Source organism: Aythya fuligula, chromosome 6 (assembly GCF_009819795.1).
Source record: "Aythya fuligula isolate bAytFul2 chromosome 6, bAytFul2.pri, whole genome shotgun sequence".
NCBI classification, from domain to species: Eukaryota; Metazoa; Chordata; class Aves; order Anseriformes; family Anatidae; genus Aythya; species Aythya fuligula.
The window spans coordinates 37763317-37775659 of record NC_045564.1 but is presented as its reverse complement, the minus strand read 5'-3'; the positions used below and the strand labels follow the sequence as shown (position 1 = coordinate 37775659).

General features: G+C 44.4%; 1 protein-coding gene across 5 annotated transcripts in view; it reads left to right on the top strand.

The window, feature by feature from the left end:
- The window catches only part of CACNB4 (calcium voltage-gated channel auxiliary subunit beta 4), a 65007-nt gene that overhangs the window by 47517 nt on the left and 5147 nt on the right, over nucleotides 1-12343 (top strand). For 3 of the 5 annotated variants that reach the window (XM_032189740.1, XM_032189741.1, XM_032189745.1), the window contains 4 exons: nucleotides 935-1044; nucleotides 2344-2495; nucleotides 4887-4982; nucleotides 9874-10059. In XM_032189740.1, the coding sequence (XP_032045631.1) occupies nucleotides 935-1044; nucleotides 2344-2495; nucleotides 4887-4982; nucleotides 9874-10059 (544 nt within the window). The other 2 variants (XM_032189742.1, XM_032189744.1) reach the window with 2 other exon arrangements.

The following is a 12343-nucleotide window of genomic DNA, read 5'->3' as shown; positions in this document are numbered from 1 at the left end:
ATTTATGCATTACTTGGAAAAATCCTTGGGACTTGTTTTTAATGCTCCATCTTACGTTGGGTGGGATGGCTGCGAGTCGCTTCCAGCTTGTTTTCTTTTCATTATTCACGGCTTTTGACTCATCACAGTCCTCCTAACTGGGCTTCACGTGGAGTGATTGCGTGTTCTTTGTTTTATAATCTGATTTAAAGGCAAATTCTCAGATACAGGTACATAAAACTGGCTTGTTCCACATCCCAATTCCCCTTGTGTAGGATACAGGAGGGCACTCCCTCTTTGTCTCTCACCAGCTCACTGACAGATCAGTGAAAATGGAAAAGGGTCACCTTTCTTGAGTTAAAGAGAAGGCTTCACAGGCTCAACTTTTCTCCTGTTTGACTCTGGGCTGATTCACTTAGCCCGGCGGCACAGCTCTGCCTGAAAAAGGAGGGTGTGTGCTGGAGGACCAAGCTCCCGGGGCCGGCAGTGCTGCTCAGTGACTCAGACGTGACAAAGTCTGCTCCTCAGATGGCTAAATATGGCCCTTCCTCACCTGCCAGCAACGTCAGCTGTAGTTTAACCATCTGGGAGGAGAAGTGCTGGTGCTGCTATGACTCGGCTGTTCTGTATGCCCCAAGACTTGCTCCAACTTGTGTTATTTCTGGCGTTGTGTAAAATCATCTAGGGGATGGGTGAGGGTTGGGATGGGGAAGAGGCGAGCTAATGTATTAAGTAGAAGAGCAGAAGCTGTCTGCAAGGGTTTGCGGTAGTGTAGGCAACAGAAAACATTGCTCAGTTACCCAGTGTTTCTCTTTCGTTGTTCTTTAATGATACCAATGGCTGCCTGATGTTTATTGTATTTGCACTTCGGAATGAAATGCAGCTGTAAACCACGCATGGCACGATGAGAATGTAACTGCTGTGGCTTTGTTCTGTCCTGTGTTCTCACCCCTAGGATATCAATAACGAGAGTGACGGCCGACATTTCTCTTGCTAAGAGGTCTGTTCTAAATAACCCGAGCAAGAGGGCAATAATCGAGCGGTCAAACACGAGATCCAGTTTAGGTGAGACACTGACACAGATCTGATGCTGAACACGGTTGCTCACTGCGGGAAAGTGACAGGATCTCAGCCTCGGAGATGTCACCAGTCCTGCAATTCTCAATGTGCCGACAGCATTTCAGTGTTGAGCTCTGAATTTCACATACTCTGCTGGGAGACAAGATTTGCCCGGCTGAGGAGTGACAACAGAGCAGAGTGTACTCTGTTAGCCTCACGTTGGGCAATGCCTGGGCTGGAGCAAGCCCTGGTACAGCTGTTGTAACAATTACACTGACATTAGCCAGAGGTGAGTTAGAGGCCTGCAGCCAGAAGGTGGGTTCAGGGCTGTGTCCTCCCAGAGGGGAGTTGGCCTCACAGCTCCCTCTTCTCAGGCCTGGGCTTTTAATTCCACATCACAAGGTGCCAAGGAGCTTTCACCTTGTCCAGCCAGGAGGGAAGAAGGTTCTTGTTTCTGACCATGGGGCTGGGTTTTTAATTTCTTTTTAATTATTATTATTATTTTTTTTAATGCTGAATAGCTACAGCTTAAATTTCCTGAGATTTGAGAGCAGAGATGAGGGTGTAGGTCCTCCCACTCTCCCCTTACAGTACCATGACTTCTGGGCTACCCTGTCCTGATAAATCTTATTTCTTTAACAAGTTATGGAAATTTGTGCGTAGTATACACAAACCAATAACCTCTTCTTTGGGACACTGTCCCAGGAGGTAGGATGAGTTATTTTTTAATCTTTTCAGAAAGAAAAGACACTTAAACCTAGTTCTCTGATATTTTGATAGACTGTTTGAACGTGAGGTATAGGAGGCAGGGCTCTTCACCTCCACTTGGCATTCTAGTCCAGGAGTAAGCACCCCCAAAATGAAGAACTGCGAGGGGAGTGCTACATCTTCTTGGGCCCATGAACATACATTGCTCTGAGGAGCAGTTCTCAAGCCAGAAGAGATTTCTTCTAAGAAATATCACTGCATCACTTGCTAGCAAAAAAAAAAAAAAAAAAAAAAAATGTAAAGACTCCTAAGATATTTAGCAGGTTTGGAAAATATGCCTGGGTTTATTTTGTGTTAATTGGAACATGCATTTATTTGGAGTAGGTATGTATTTTCAGACAACTGAATCGTTTCCAAGGTAACATTAATTAAACAAACAAAAAAAAGTCCTTAACTAACAGGTTATTTTCCAGAAATTACATTAATTCACATATGGAGTTAATGTGCTGAGTGCTTACAGTCCATGAAGGGTGATGGTGTTTGTGTAAGCAACGCCGTGGTTGAATGGCTTTTTCCCATTTTGTTTTCCTTTCCCAGCTGAAGTACAGAGTGAAATTGAAAGAATCTTTGAGCTGGCGAGGTCTTTGCAGCTGGTTGTCCTAGATGCTGACACTATCAATCACCCTGCACAACTTATCAAGACATCTTTAGCACCAATTATTGTCCATGTTAAAGTGTCTTCTCCAAAGGTAATGTATCTGACTGTTAAATTACCTGTGTTTGAGTTTTGAAACAGCTGTATGGCATTCCTGGAGGCAGGCATTTTTTTCTTTACCCTTCCAGCAGTAGCAGCAATACAGACAAACCGCTTGAGGCTCAAAGATCCTTCTAGAGCTCTGTCACTGCCACTTTTTGCCTCCAGAAGTGCGTCAAAAGATGACTAACATCTGTCATGTATTCACTTCTTTTCTCCTCTTCTCTCCCTGGAGAGGAAGGAGTTGGTCATGTAACTATTTTTCTTTAAAGTTGCCATTTACTTTTTTGCTAATACCGCCTTTGGCATATTGTTCATGAAGATGCTAATCAACACTTCACAGTCATCATTTTCCCCTGAAGCAGGTGTTGATTCTCCCTATTTTATCCTCTCCTGAACTCTCTTGTTCATTTGGAGATGCCACTTAAAAAGAAAGATGGGTTCAGTGCCTGGCATCGCAGGGTAGTTCACGTGGCTGCCCGCAGTGGTGAAAGCTTTCGGGATGTCTTGTAATTCTTTGAGGGAGGAAACGCAGTTATTTCACAGAAGACGTGGAAACAAACTAAATAATTTGTATTTCCTTAAGACAGTCATCCTGGTCTACACAGGGTAGAACTGAGCACAAACTGGTTACGTTAGCACAGCATGTTACCTGACCTAACGTACCCTCCCAAGGCCAGATGCATTTAGAATTGTTTCTGAAGCTTATTTTATATTGACTGAATTCCCTTGGCTTACTGTCCAAAGGAAATCCATTAGGTTTAAGTCTCAGAAATGTCCACCAGGTGTACAAGCACTTGTTTGAAAAAATGATTTTGATGAAACTCCCACAGAGTTCATATCCAACAAAGACTTTGCTGGCTTAGCAAATCCTTTTTAATTGCTAGCACGCAGATCACGTTCTCTCTAAATGCAGCCCTTGCCACTGAGATGCTGCACGATTTCTCAGATCTCCGTGTTGAGCTCCTTGCAACATCTGTCCTAGCCCACACTGAGCCAGGGTGACTTTAAATGGAGTCACTCCTAACCTGGCTTGTGTAACACGGGCAGATGAGCAGCTCGGCTGGCACATCTGCAGGAGGCACGGCTCCCAGCAGGGACCACAAGAGCAATCACTAGCAGCTAAGGCTGGGGAGAGGGGGAGACAAAACAAATTTTCTTATAAGTGTAAGTGGATAGAAAGAAAACATCTGCCTCCATCTGACAGTTCACGTGTTCCTTTAGGACATGCCTTTTTTGAACATTGGTGTAAACTTCCTTTTTGCAATAATGGTTATTTTTACACCAAATAACCTGTCTCAGATCCTTCACTGTATTTCCAGGTAAGTGGGAAGCAGAGGGAGGTCCCTGTTGCCTAACAACAAATTACACCAGTGAATATTAGAGGAATTGCACCATGCTATTACCTGGTGCTAGAGAGCTGTTGTGCCTCGTATTAAGGGAGCCACTGCCCTGAAAGGCCTTTCAGTGAATACAAGCCAAGTCACTTAACTTCACCAAATAGCTCGTTCTGTGGCACCACGAGCTGCTGGGGTGCTCCAGCAGGCCCTGCGCTGCGGGGTGAAGCTGAGCTGGGACCTGGAGGGCAGCGTGGGAGCGAGCAGGGTCACATCTGCACCTGAAGAGGTGAAGAGTGACAAGAAGAGAATAAAAGTTTGTTGTTTTTTTTTTTTTTCAGATCCAGGACTTGACATGGGATGTTTAATGCAATTTCTTCTCTCTGCCCTCCCTCAACCTTAACGTAGGCCTGATCATCTGGCCTTCCTTCCAGTACAGGGTTGGCACAGAGACCTCTAGAGGTCCTTCCAACTTAAAAAATGCTCTCTATGTTCCTGTCATTTTCCTTGAGATTTTACAGAGAAATAATTTAGATTTTCCTAACTGTTTTGCCTCTGAAAATCTACCAATGAACATAGTGGAAGTAAAAAAAAAAAAAAAAAAATGAATACAAACTGTGTGGTGTAAAATACCTTTTGGTCCCAGAATGTACCTTTGAATAGATAAAGTCATAGCATTATTGCTATGCAGCACAACATCCTTGTTTATGTATATATTACATATATATTTACATATATATTTTTTGTGGTCTTTCAGATTACAATTGTCATAAATAACCTATTACTTAGAGCAGAATAAATCAAAATCGCCATTTCCACTGCTTTTGAAATACTTGCAAGGGATCAAATGTGATGCGGAAGGAATCATGCACAGCTTTCAGAGAGGTTATCAGCAAGGTTCATGCTTATATTCAAGGGCAATATTTTATCAGTTTTGTTAAATGTAACGGAGAGCTTCTGAACTTGTTAATCCTCCAGTGGGGTGTCAGTCTGAGCTTTGTGGAGATGTGTGGTTCTTAAACTCACATTTTCCTCTTTTCCCCTATCAGGTTTTGCAGCGACTGATTAAATCTAGAGGAAAGTCACAAAGTAAACACTTGAATGTTCAGTTGGTGGCAGCTGATAAACTTGCACAATGCCCACCAGTAAGTACAGAAGAAAGGCTAAAGAACTTGTCATACGTGGAGTTTTAAAGATTTCTGCCGTGTTGGTCCTTTATTGTAGCTGAGTTCACATGCTATCGCTTCGCTTCACAGTGATTCAGACAGCCCTGCAACTGCAACCCTAGAGCAGCTTTTATTGCTAAGAAAGAAAAGTGTTTGCTACTTTCTTCCCGGTTATCTCCGAAGCTGGGTTTACTTTTATCTTTGACAAGCTGACAGGGCAGAAATGACGTGGTAAAACTGAACTTCCAGCAGCGCGTTAGCGAGTTGCATCATTGGAGGAGCAGCGCTGGCTGAAGGCGCTGAAGGGCCAAAGTCTCCGAGTCCTTGTTTGAGGGAAGCTGCGGAGGAGTTTCCTTGAGCTGCGTAGTGAGTCCAGCCCACTGTGTGGGTGAGTCCTGCGTGGCTGCACACACGTGCTGTGCGCCCTCAGCCTCCTGACACAGCAGCACCAGGGAAACTCTTCCGGGTGCTTCACCCGAGCCTGGTCACTGCTCACAGACCTGTTCCCAGAGGTACCGATACCACCTCGAATCACACTGCTTAAGGAGCTGAGGTCCTAGATGCTTGGCAAGGCAGGCAGGTGCTCTGCAGGAAACTGCACCAGGCAGCTCAAACTTGTCTTTATTTTTGAAAACCAGGCTTGTTTTCCATGACAGAGAACACCATGCTGTGGAAACTGGCTTGGCTGAGGGCTTGCTTCTGCAGTGTGATAGCTGTGAGCAGCATTGATCTGGTAGTGCAGAGGCTGCTGTTCCTACCAGGAAGATGATCAGAAAATGCAGCCTGTGGCTTACCATCTTTCTCACAGCAAAGCACTGTGAGGAGAATCAGAGAAATTCAGAGCAGGCACCAGGAAGGGTTCTGTGATCATACTCTCTGACTTAAAATTCAGATAAAACAATAAAGTTCAAACAGCTTTTGTTCTGGAGTAATGACCCACAAGGGTTTATTTCCATTAAACTTTGGTTTTGTATGCTTCTTAGGATACCAAACTTCACAGACTCCTCCTCTCGTGTCCCCACTGGCCATAAACAGATAATTCGGGTACTTCTGGACACTCCTCCTGCATATAGCAAAGATGAGCAAAGATGGTGCTTTCGAACTGTTCCCCTTGGTAGGATTCAGGCCAGGCCACATCTCCTTTACTCCGGTGCTCTCGTGTCCAACACGTGTCCCAGAACATGTCCCAGATACAAATTGAGGAGTAGTTGATGTAGATCTGTCAGAGCGCTTACTCTTGGGGGTTTTGCACGATGTTTGGGTGTTTGGGGTTTGAAAAGCCTCGTTTCTGCCCTCTCTGCCAAGGGCAGCGCCGCTTGCAGCGTCTGGTTACAGTAACTGGAGACTGTTCCTTGTCTCGTCCTCATTTCCCTCTTGGAGCAGCACCGAAAGCTGCTCAAAGCACCCCATTTCTTCTGGAGCAGTTAGCTATGCTGTGCTCTTCATGTGTAATTTTCTACTGAATTGCTATGTCTTAAAGCGATGACAGAGAATTCCTGTGAGGCACTCGGGTCCAATTAGCTAAACCAATGTTGTACACCTTCCTGTAGTACAAAACAATGCCTGTGAAGGTCTGTGGCTGCCTTCCCAGCTCCTGAGGGGGGTGAGCCAAGGGAACTGCCCCTGCACCTGTTAGAATCGGGCTGGTTCTGTTTGCATTACCCATCACCAGGAGCTCGCATGCACAGCAACCTGCCACACATTTTTCATTCATCAAATTTTGAAGGGTTTATTTATTTTTCCACCTGTACAGAGGAACCCTTGTACGTTTCACAGCCTCAGTTGCTCTTTTGTGCAGTCATTTCCTCTTGCTCCCCTGGGATTTGCTCACAGCAGTTGAAGTGATGCAATAGCTGCGTTGCTTGAAAGGAGCAGCGTGCAGCACAGGTGCGTGTTGCAGCTTGTTCCTCCAGCATAGCACTGAACGCTGTCCCAGGATGCAGTGAAGTCTGCCTTAATACCCAGTCCTGCAGTTCTAGTTTGTTGCCCAAGACAACAAAGGGACCTCACCCGGATAAGAAAAGTGTTCCCAAATTGTCTGTGAGGGTAGAGCCTAGTCTGTCACAAGCCAAACACAAGATTTTCAAGACAATCCCCACGCGATACAGATATACACAGGTGAAGTGCCCTTGTACCAGGTCACATTTCAGAGCCAGACCCATGAGCTCTGCCTTCAGAATTTGTGTTTTCCTTAATTAAGCTTTTTAAACCGGCGTTCAAATTATCTGGTAAAATCTGAAATGAAATTGCTGTGAATTCACACCGAAGGCTTGCGTTACATTAATGTATTAGCCAGAGTCCGTGGTGAAGCCAGCAGGACCTTCCTAACCAAATTTCACTGCTGTCAGAAAGTGTTCATTTTTGCTCATGAGTGTTTAGATTTGTTTGCGTTTAAATTAAAAGACTGAGTTGATTCATGATTTAATTAACTATAGGTACACTGCTAAGACCAAAGACATCCCTGTCTGTCTTCTGCACTGTGACCTGCTTCGTCTGTGTTGTGGCTCAAATTCCTGCAAGAGCATTAGTTGTTTAAAGTGAAGATGCTTGATAACCATAAAAGCCACACTTCTTTTTTTTTCATTTGCTGCAAGTCAGTCTTAAGTAATCAGATGGTGCTGTGTGTCTAGACGTTACCAAAATAGCTCTCTTTTTGGCATATTTAAGTTCAGGAACTGCTTTCATTATTAATTCCTTGCTAGTCTTTCACTGATGCTGCCCCAGCCAGGGCTAAGCATGCCTCTCGCTGCGTGGCTCTGTTCAGCAGGGACATTTTATGGCTCAGAGAAACAGGAACCGTGCTAATCATGCAGCTGTAAATATTCTGGACGTATACATTTCATTATGATTGTTGTTACTACGTTTGGATTCATGCCAATGCTAAGAGAGGGTATGCATCCCTCTGGTCTATGTGACATGACCTAAAAAATGCCATAATTCTATCCTAAAACTGAAACACATTGGTAATAATGAAAAATTGCAATAAGGAATTTTAGTTTGTGTTGCTGACGGGGTAACACACTTAGAATATTTTACAGTGGCACTAGAGTGAACCAAAAGCAATAGCAGAGGACAGTGGCTACTGAAAAAATACAGGAAATATCTCTGTATTAAAGCGTATCACTTAGGAAATACTAATATATCGAAAAGCTTACATGGTAAATGTTTTATGTGTGTGGTAAAACGCTGCAGTCAATACATTGCATTTTAAGGAGAACTGGGAAGAAATTGCTTTGCTCCATGAGCCTTACAAACAAGGATCCTTTACAATGATTCTTCAAACTCTGTTTTAACTCCTCCCAGATACATAGAAATAGAACCAATGCAGTTTAGCTATGAGTAGAACTGTTAAATGCAGGAAAAAAGCTTTTCTCTTTGTAGAGAAAAAAGTGCTTTCATTATAGTTTTTCTCTGTAAAAGACTGTAGAGCCCTGGAATCCGGATCCTGCCAGTTTTGCAGCTTTTCCAGGTGACCTTGAAGTGGCAGCCTGAGAGGCTCACCGGCACCGTTCCTACGGTATTGCAGAGTTAATTGTTGAAAAGGTGACACTTCCACTGCGGCTGTTGGAAGCTCTTCCTCCTTAATTTCGGTTTAATTGAGATCACTGTCAAAATACCAGATGAAGCCGTGTTCTGCCCCAGAGCTGCGTGGTTTAAGTACTTTAGGAGCTAGAGTTTTGGCTGGTGCTATTTGGAAGTGCATGAGGCTGCTACCCCATTGCGAAAGAGGCCGTAGGTAGCAGCAGTGCAGTTCCCATCGTTGCTCACTTTGCAGCAGGCTGAGCTGTGCCTGTACAGCACCTTGTGAGCCCCTGGAGTGCGTCAGGTGTGCACACAGAGGAGCAGAAGAAGGAGCAATAAGCACTGAGTTCAATGAAAGGACGCAGTGTTGGGAGTATTCGTAGCACTGCAAGTGAAAGGATGTTCCATACTTGCCAGCAGGGGAGGAGACATTTCTCTACCGTGCTGATGAGAAAGAATAAACCAGTAAAATGGTTTTAGTATTGAAGTAAGTGCTGGAGCAGCCTTTTGGGCAGAAGGTAGGTGCAGGACGGAGATTTCTAATAACCTCCTGATGCGGCTGGTATGTTACGCTGGAGACGTCAGCTCTGTGTCCACTGGGTAGCTGTATGAGTCCGCTGTGGTTGGTATCGGTTACTCAGCACCTGCACCACCTGCACTCGTCGTTTCCTGTGAGAATCTCACGATAGGTTTTTTCCACTAGGGTGAGAGTCAAGATTAAAGACGAGGTACAGCAACTCACTGCTGAAAGTCCATGTATAGCAGCGGAAAAGCTCTTACATGGCCTGGCAGATCCGAGAGCAGCTACAGGGCTGTCTGTCTAGCTAGGCATAAGCAGGTAGTTACACACTGCGTGGGGACAGACTGAAGGGTTGCTGGTCATGCTGTCACAGCAGTGAGCAGCAGGACTGCTGACAAAGCAGCGTGCTGCATCGCTCGTCTGAAAACCTCTGCTAGGGGCACGAGTCGCTCTGGAAGTGCAAGCATGCATGAGTCTTGGGTTCAACACCAACGTAAGCATCCCTGTGTTACTCTGGCCGGTAGCTTTAGGTCCTGCCTTCCGTTGTGCTGGGTTTTGAGCACAGTGAATTCATTCATGCAGTCCCGTGCCCTTGAGCGTGGTGGGCCCCATGCAATATCTGGCAACTCTCACGGAAAGGATTTGGTGAATTCTGAGAGCTTTGGCTTTTGATCACCATATAAGCCCACTCATATCATTTTCCCTTGCAATTGCTGTGCTCTCATTGCTATGTATTTAATTCTAAAGGCTTAGCATGATGAGAATTGTTTAACATCTCTCATTTCTTCCATACCATCGTAATGAACTGAACTTTGTTGTTGTGATCAGGAAATGTTTGATGTAATTTTGGATGAAAATCAGCTCGAAGACGCTTGCGAACACTTGGCAGAATATCTTGAGGCATACTGGCGTGCTACTCACACCACCAGTAGCACACCCATGACTCCTCTTCTTGGGCGAAATTTAGGATCCACTGCACTTTCACCATATCCTGCTGCAATCTCTGGACTACAGGTATGAAAACACATTTCAGCCCCAACAGCAGTGCAGCTCAGGTATTCTTCTTTTTTATTATCTTTGGGAAAATGGTGTAACATAGAGCATCATTCTGATTTGTTTCATTAATTATTGTCCACTGGTTGGCCACAGCCAGCAGTAAGAGGCCCTCAACATAGAGGCCTGTAAGCAGTGGAGACGCAGCTGTGTGCTGAAGTGCTGGGACTGTTCTGGCTTTAATGGGAACTGAAATGGCCATAAATTTTCTGGCAAGGAGCTAGTTCTTGAGGAGGGGACAGACGACACTGTTGAGTGGCATTATAGCCATATTAAAAAATGGCATTTTGAACCTGGAAAAAATGCTGGCGAAAATGAGATCCTCTCAGATTGAGAGTAAGCAGCTATGATTTGTCACAGCAGTTGAGCTAACAGCTATTGCAGTCGAGAATGTAGAGCAGTTGCTGTTCCGGTCCCATTTTGTTACCCTCATAATTCACAAAACATTCACTGTTGGGTGAAAAACTTCCATGTTTGTCTCTCGTATCAGCAAAATGCCTTCACCTGTTTGAGTTTCTTTGAGTGTGAATAATATTCATCTCTTACCCATTGAAAAAAATTCTGACCATTTTTTTCCACAGGCATAGCTCAAAAACGGCTGAACTTTGAAACTTCAAACGTGGCATGTAAATAGTCCTTAATGAGAAGTACGTGCTTTACTAAGTTTGAAAACAGAAAATGTTTTTGAAGTAATAGTTCTGAATGCTTGAACGATCAGGATTGCGGTGAACTGTCTGAAAGTTTCAGAAGGTGTTTTGTGTGCGTGTGGCTTTTAGGAATGTGCACTTCCTAATGTATGTCAAAAGCAGAGCTGAACAAACTGCCTCTAATGAATAATTCACCTGACAAATTTAACTTCTGTTCTGCTTGTAGAATATCTGGAAGCAGGTAACAATTTTGAAGGAAACAGTTCTTTGTTCAGTGTTTTCAATTAATAGAAAGCTTTTTTGTGTTTATTTTTTTTTCTATTTTTTTTTTTTCTGTGGGTGAACTGCACTTCACAGAAGGTGCATGGGATTTGGTACTCACGTTTCTAATGATGTGCTTGATTTTAGTAGGATCAGTAAGTCACTGTTTCCTGACTGGCTGAATGCACAAACACTGTTCTGTTACTAATAAAGCGCACATGTAAAATGTTGTTTCCATTTTCACTTGCCTTAAAATTTCAGTTTTCCATCCCTTCATGACAATAAAATCCCATCTGTAGAACTTTCACCTCTTCAGTTTCATTTTGAAAACTGGGTGTATCCACAGAATTTTTTTCAGGCATTTATTTCTCTCTGATCAATGGACACCAGCAGTGACTGTGAAATGTTGCTCCATTTACTTAGGGAAAACTCACACTGAAGATGAAAATCACCCCTGTGCAGTGGGCTGGCTGAAGGTATGCATCACTTAATCCCCACTTCACCCTACTTGTGAAGGCTTAGATGGGACTTGACTGGTGCTAGTACTCTGCAGAGGGGTAAATTTCTCCCTGAGTGAATGCTGTGCCCATCTAAAGACAGCAGCATTTGCCTTTCAGTGCCACTCAAGTGTTGCAGCCCATTTAAGGAGTTCTGGTGTTTGTACGTGCTTATCTTAGAGACTTCCACCACCTGAAGTGCTTGTCCTCCTAAAAGATGTGCCCTAATTCAAACCTTCGGAAGGATTTGCATCAGTTTTAAATGTAGCGATGTGATGGTGGTGATTAAAGCACCCACAGGAATCCTAGGAATTAAACTAGCGTAGGTGATTATGATAAATTAAGAAATTTTACTTATGACCTTGTGACTCCTTCTTGGGGAACTGAATATCAGAAGCCCAGAGCTTTTTATGCCAGCCACACCTGAGAGAGGTGCAGATCCGCTGGGACAATCTGATGGCATTTTACTGAATCAGGACTTGGGAGCGTTTCTTTTTTAACTCGATTGCCATTTGGAGTTCAGCTTACTGAGAACTGAAACTTCTGATTTAACTTAAATCTTCTGCGAAGGACATGAGGGTGCAGTTAACTGGTGTGTGTACAGCAAAGAGCAAAAGGGAGGAGGGTTTGCTCAGCAGCACGCTCCAGCTGAGCCCCACCGCAGGGGCTGTGTCTGGTGCACCTGAGCTTGCCTAACAGGGAAAGATGTTGGCGTCCAGCTGCGTGTGCTTGCAGGTAGGAGGGAGGCGTGTTGTGGTAGGAAGAGCAGGTTTTGTCATCACCAGCTCCGAGGGGCCAGTGGTTAGCCCTTGTGGCTAAGCTCTGGTTAGGCCTAGATCT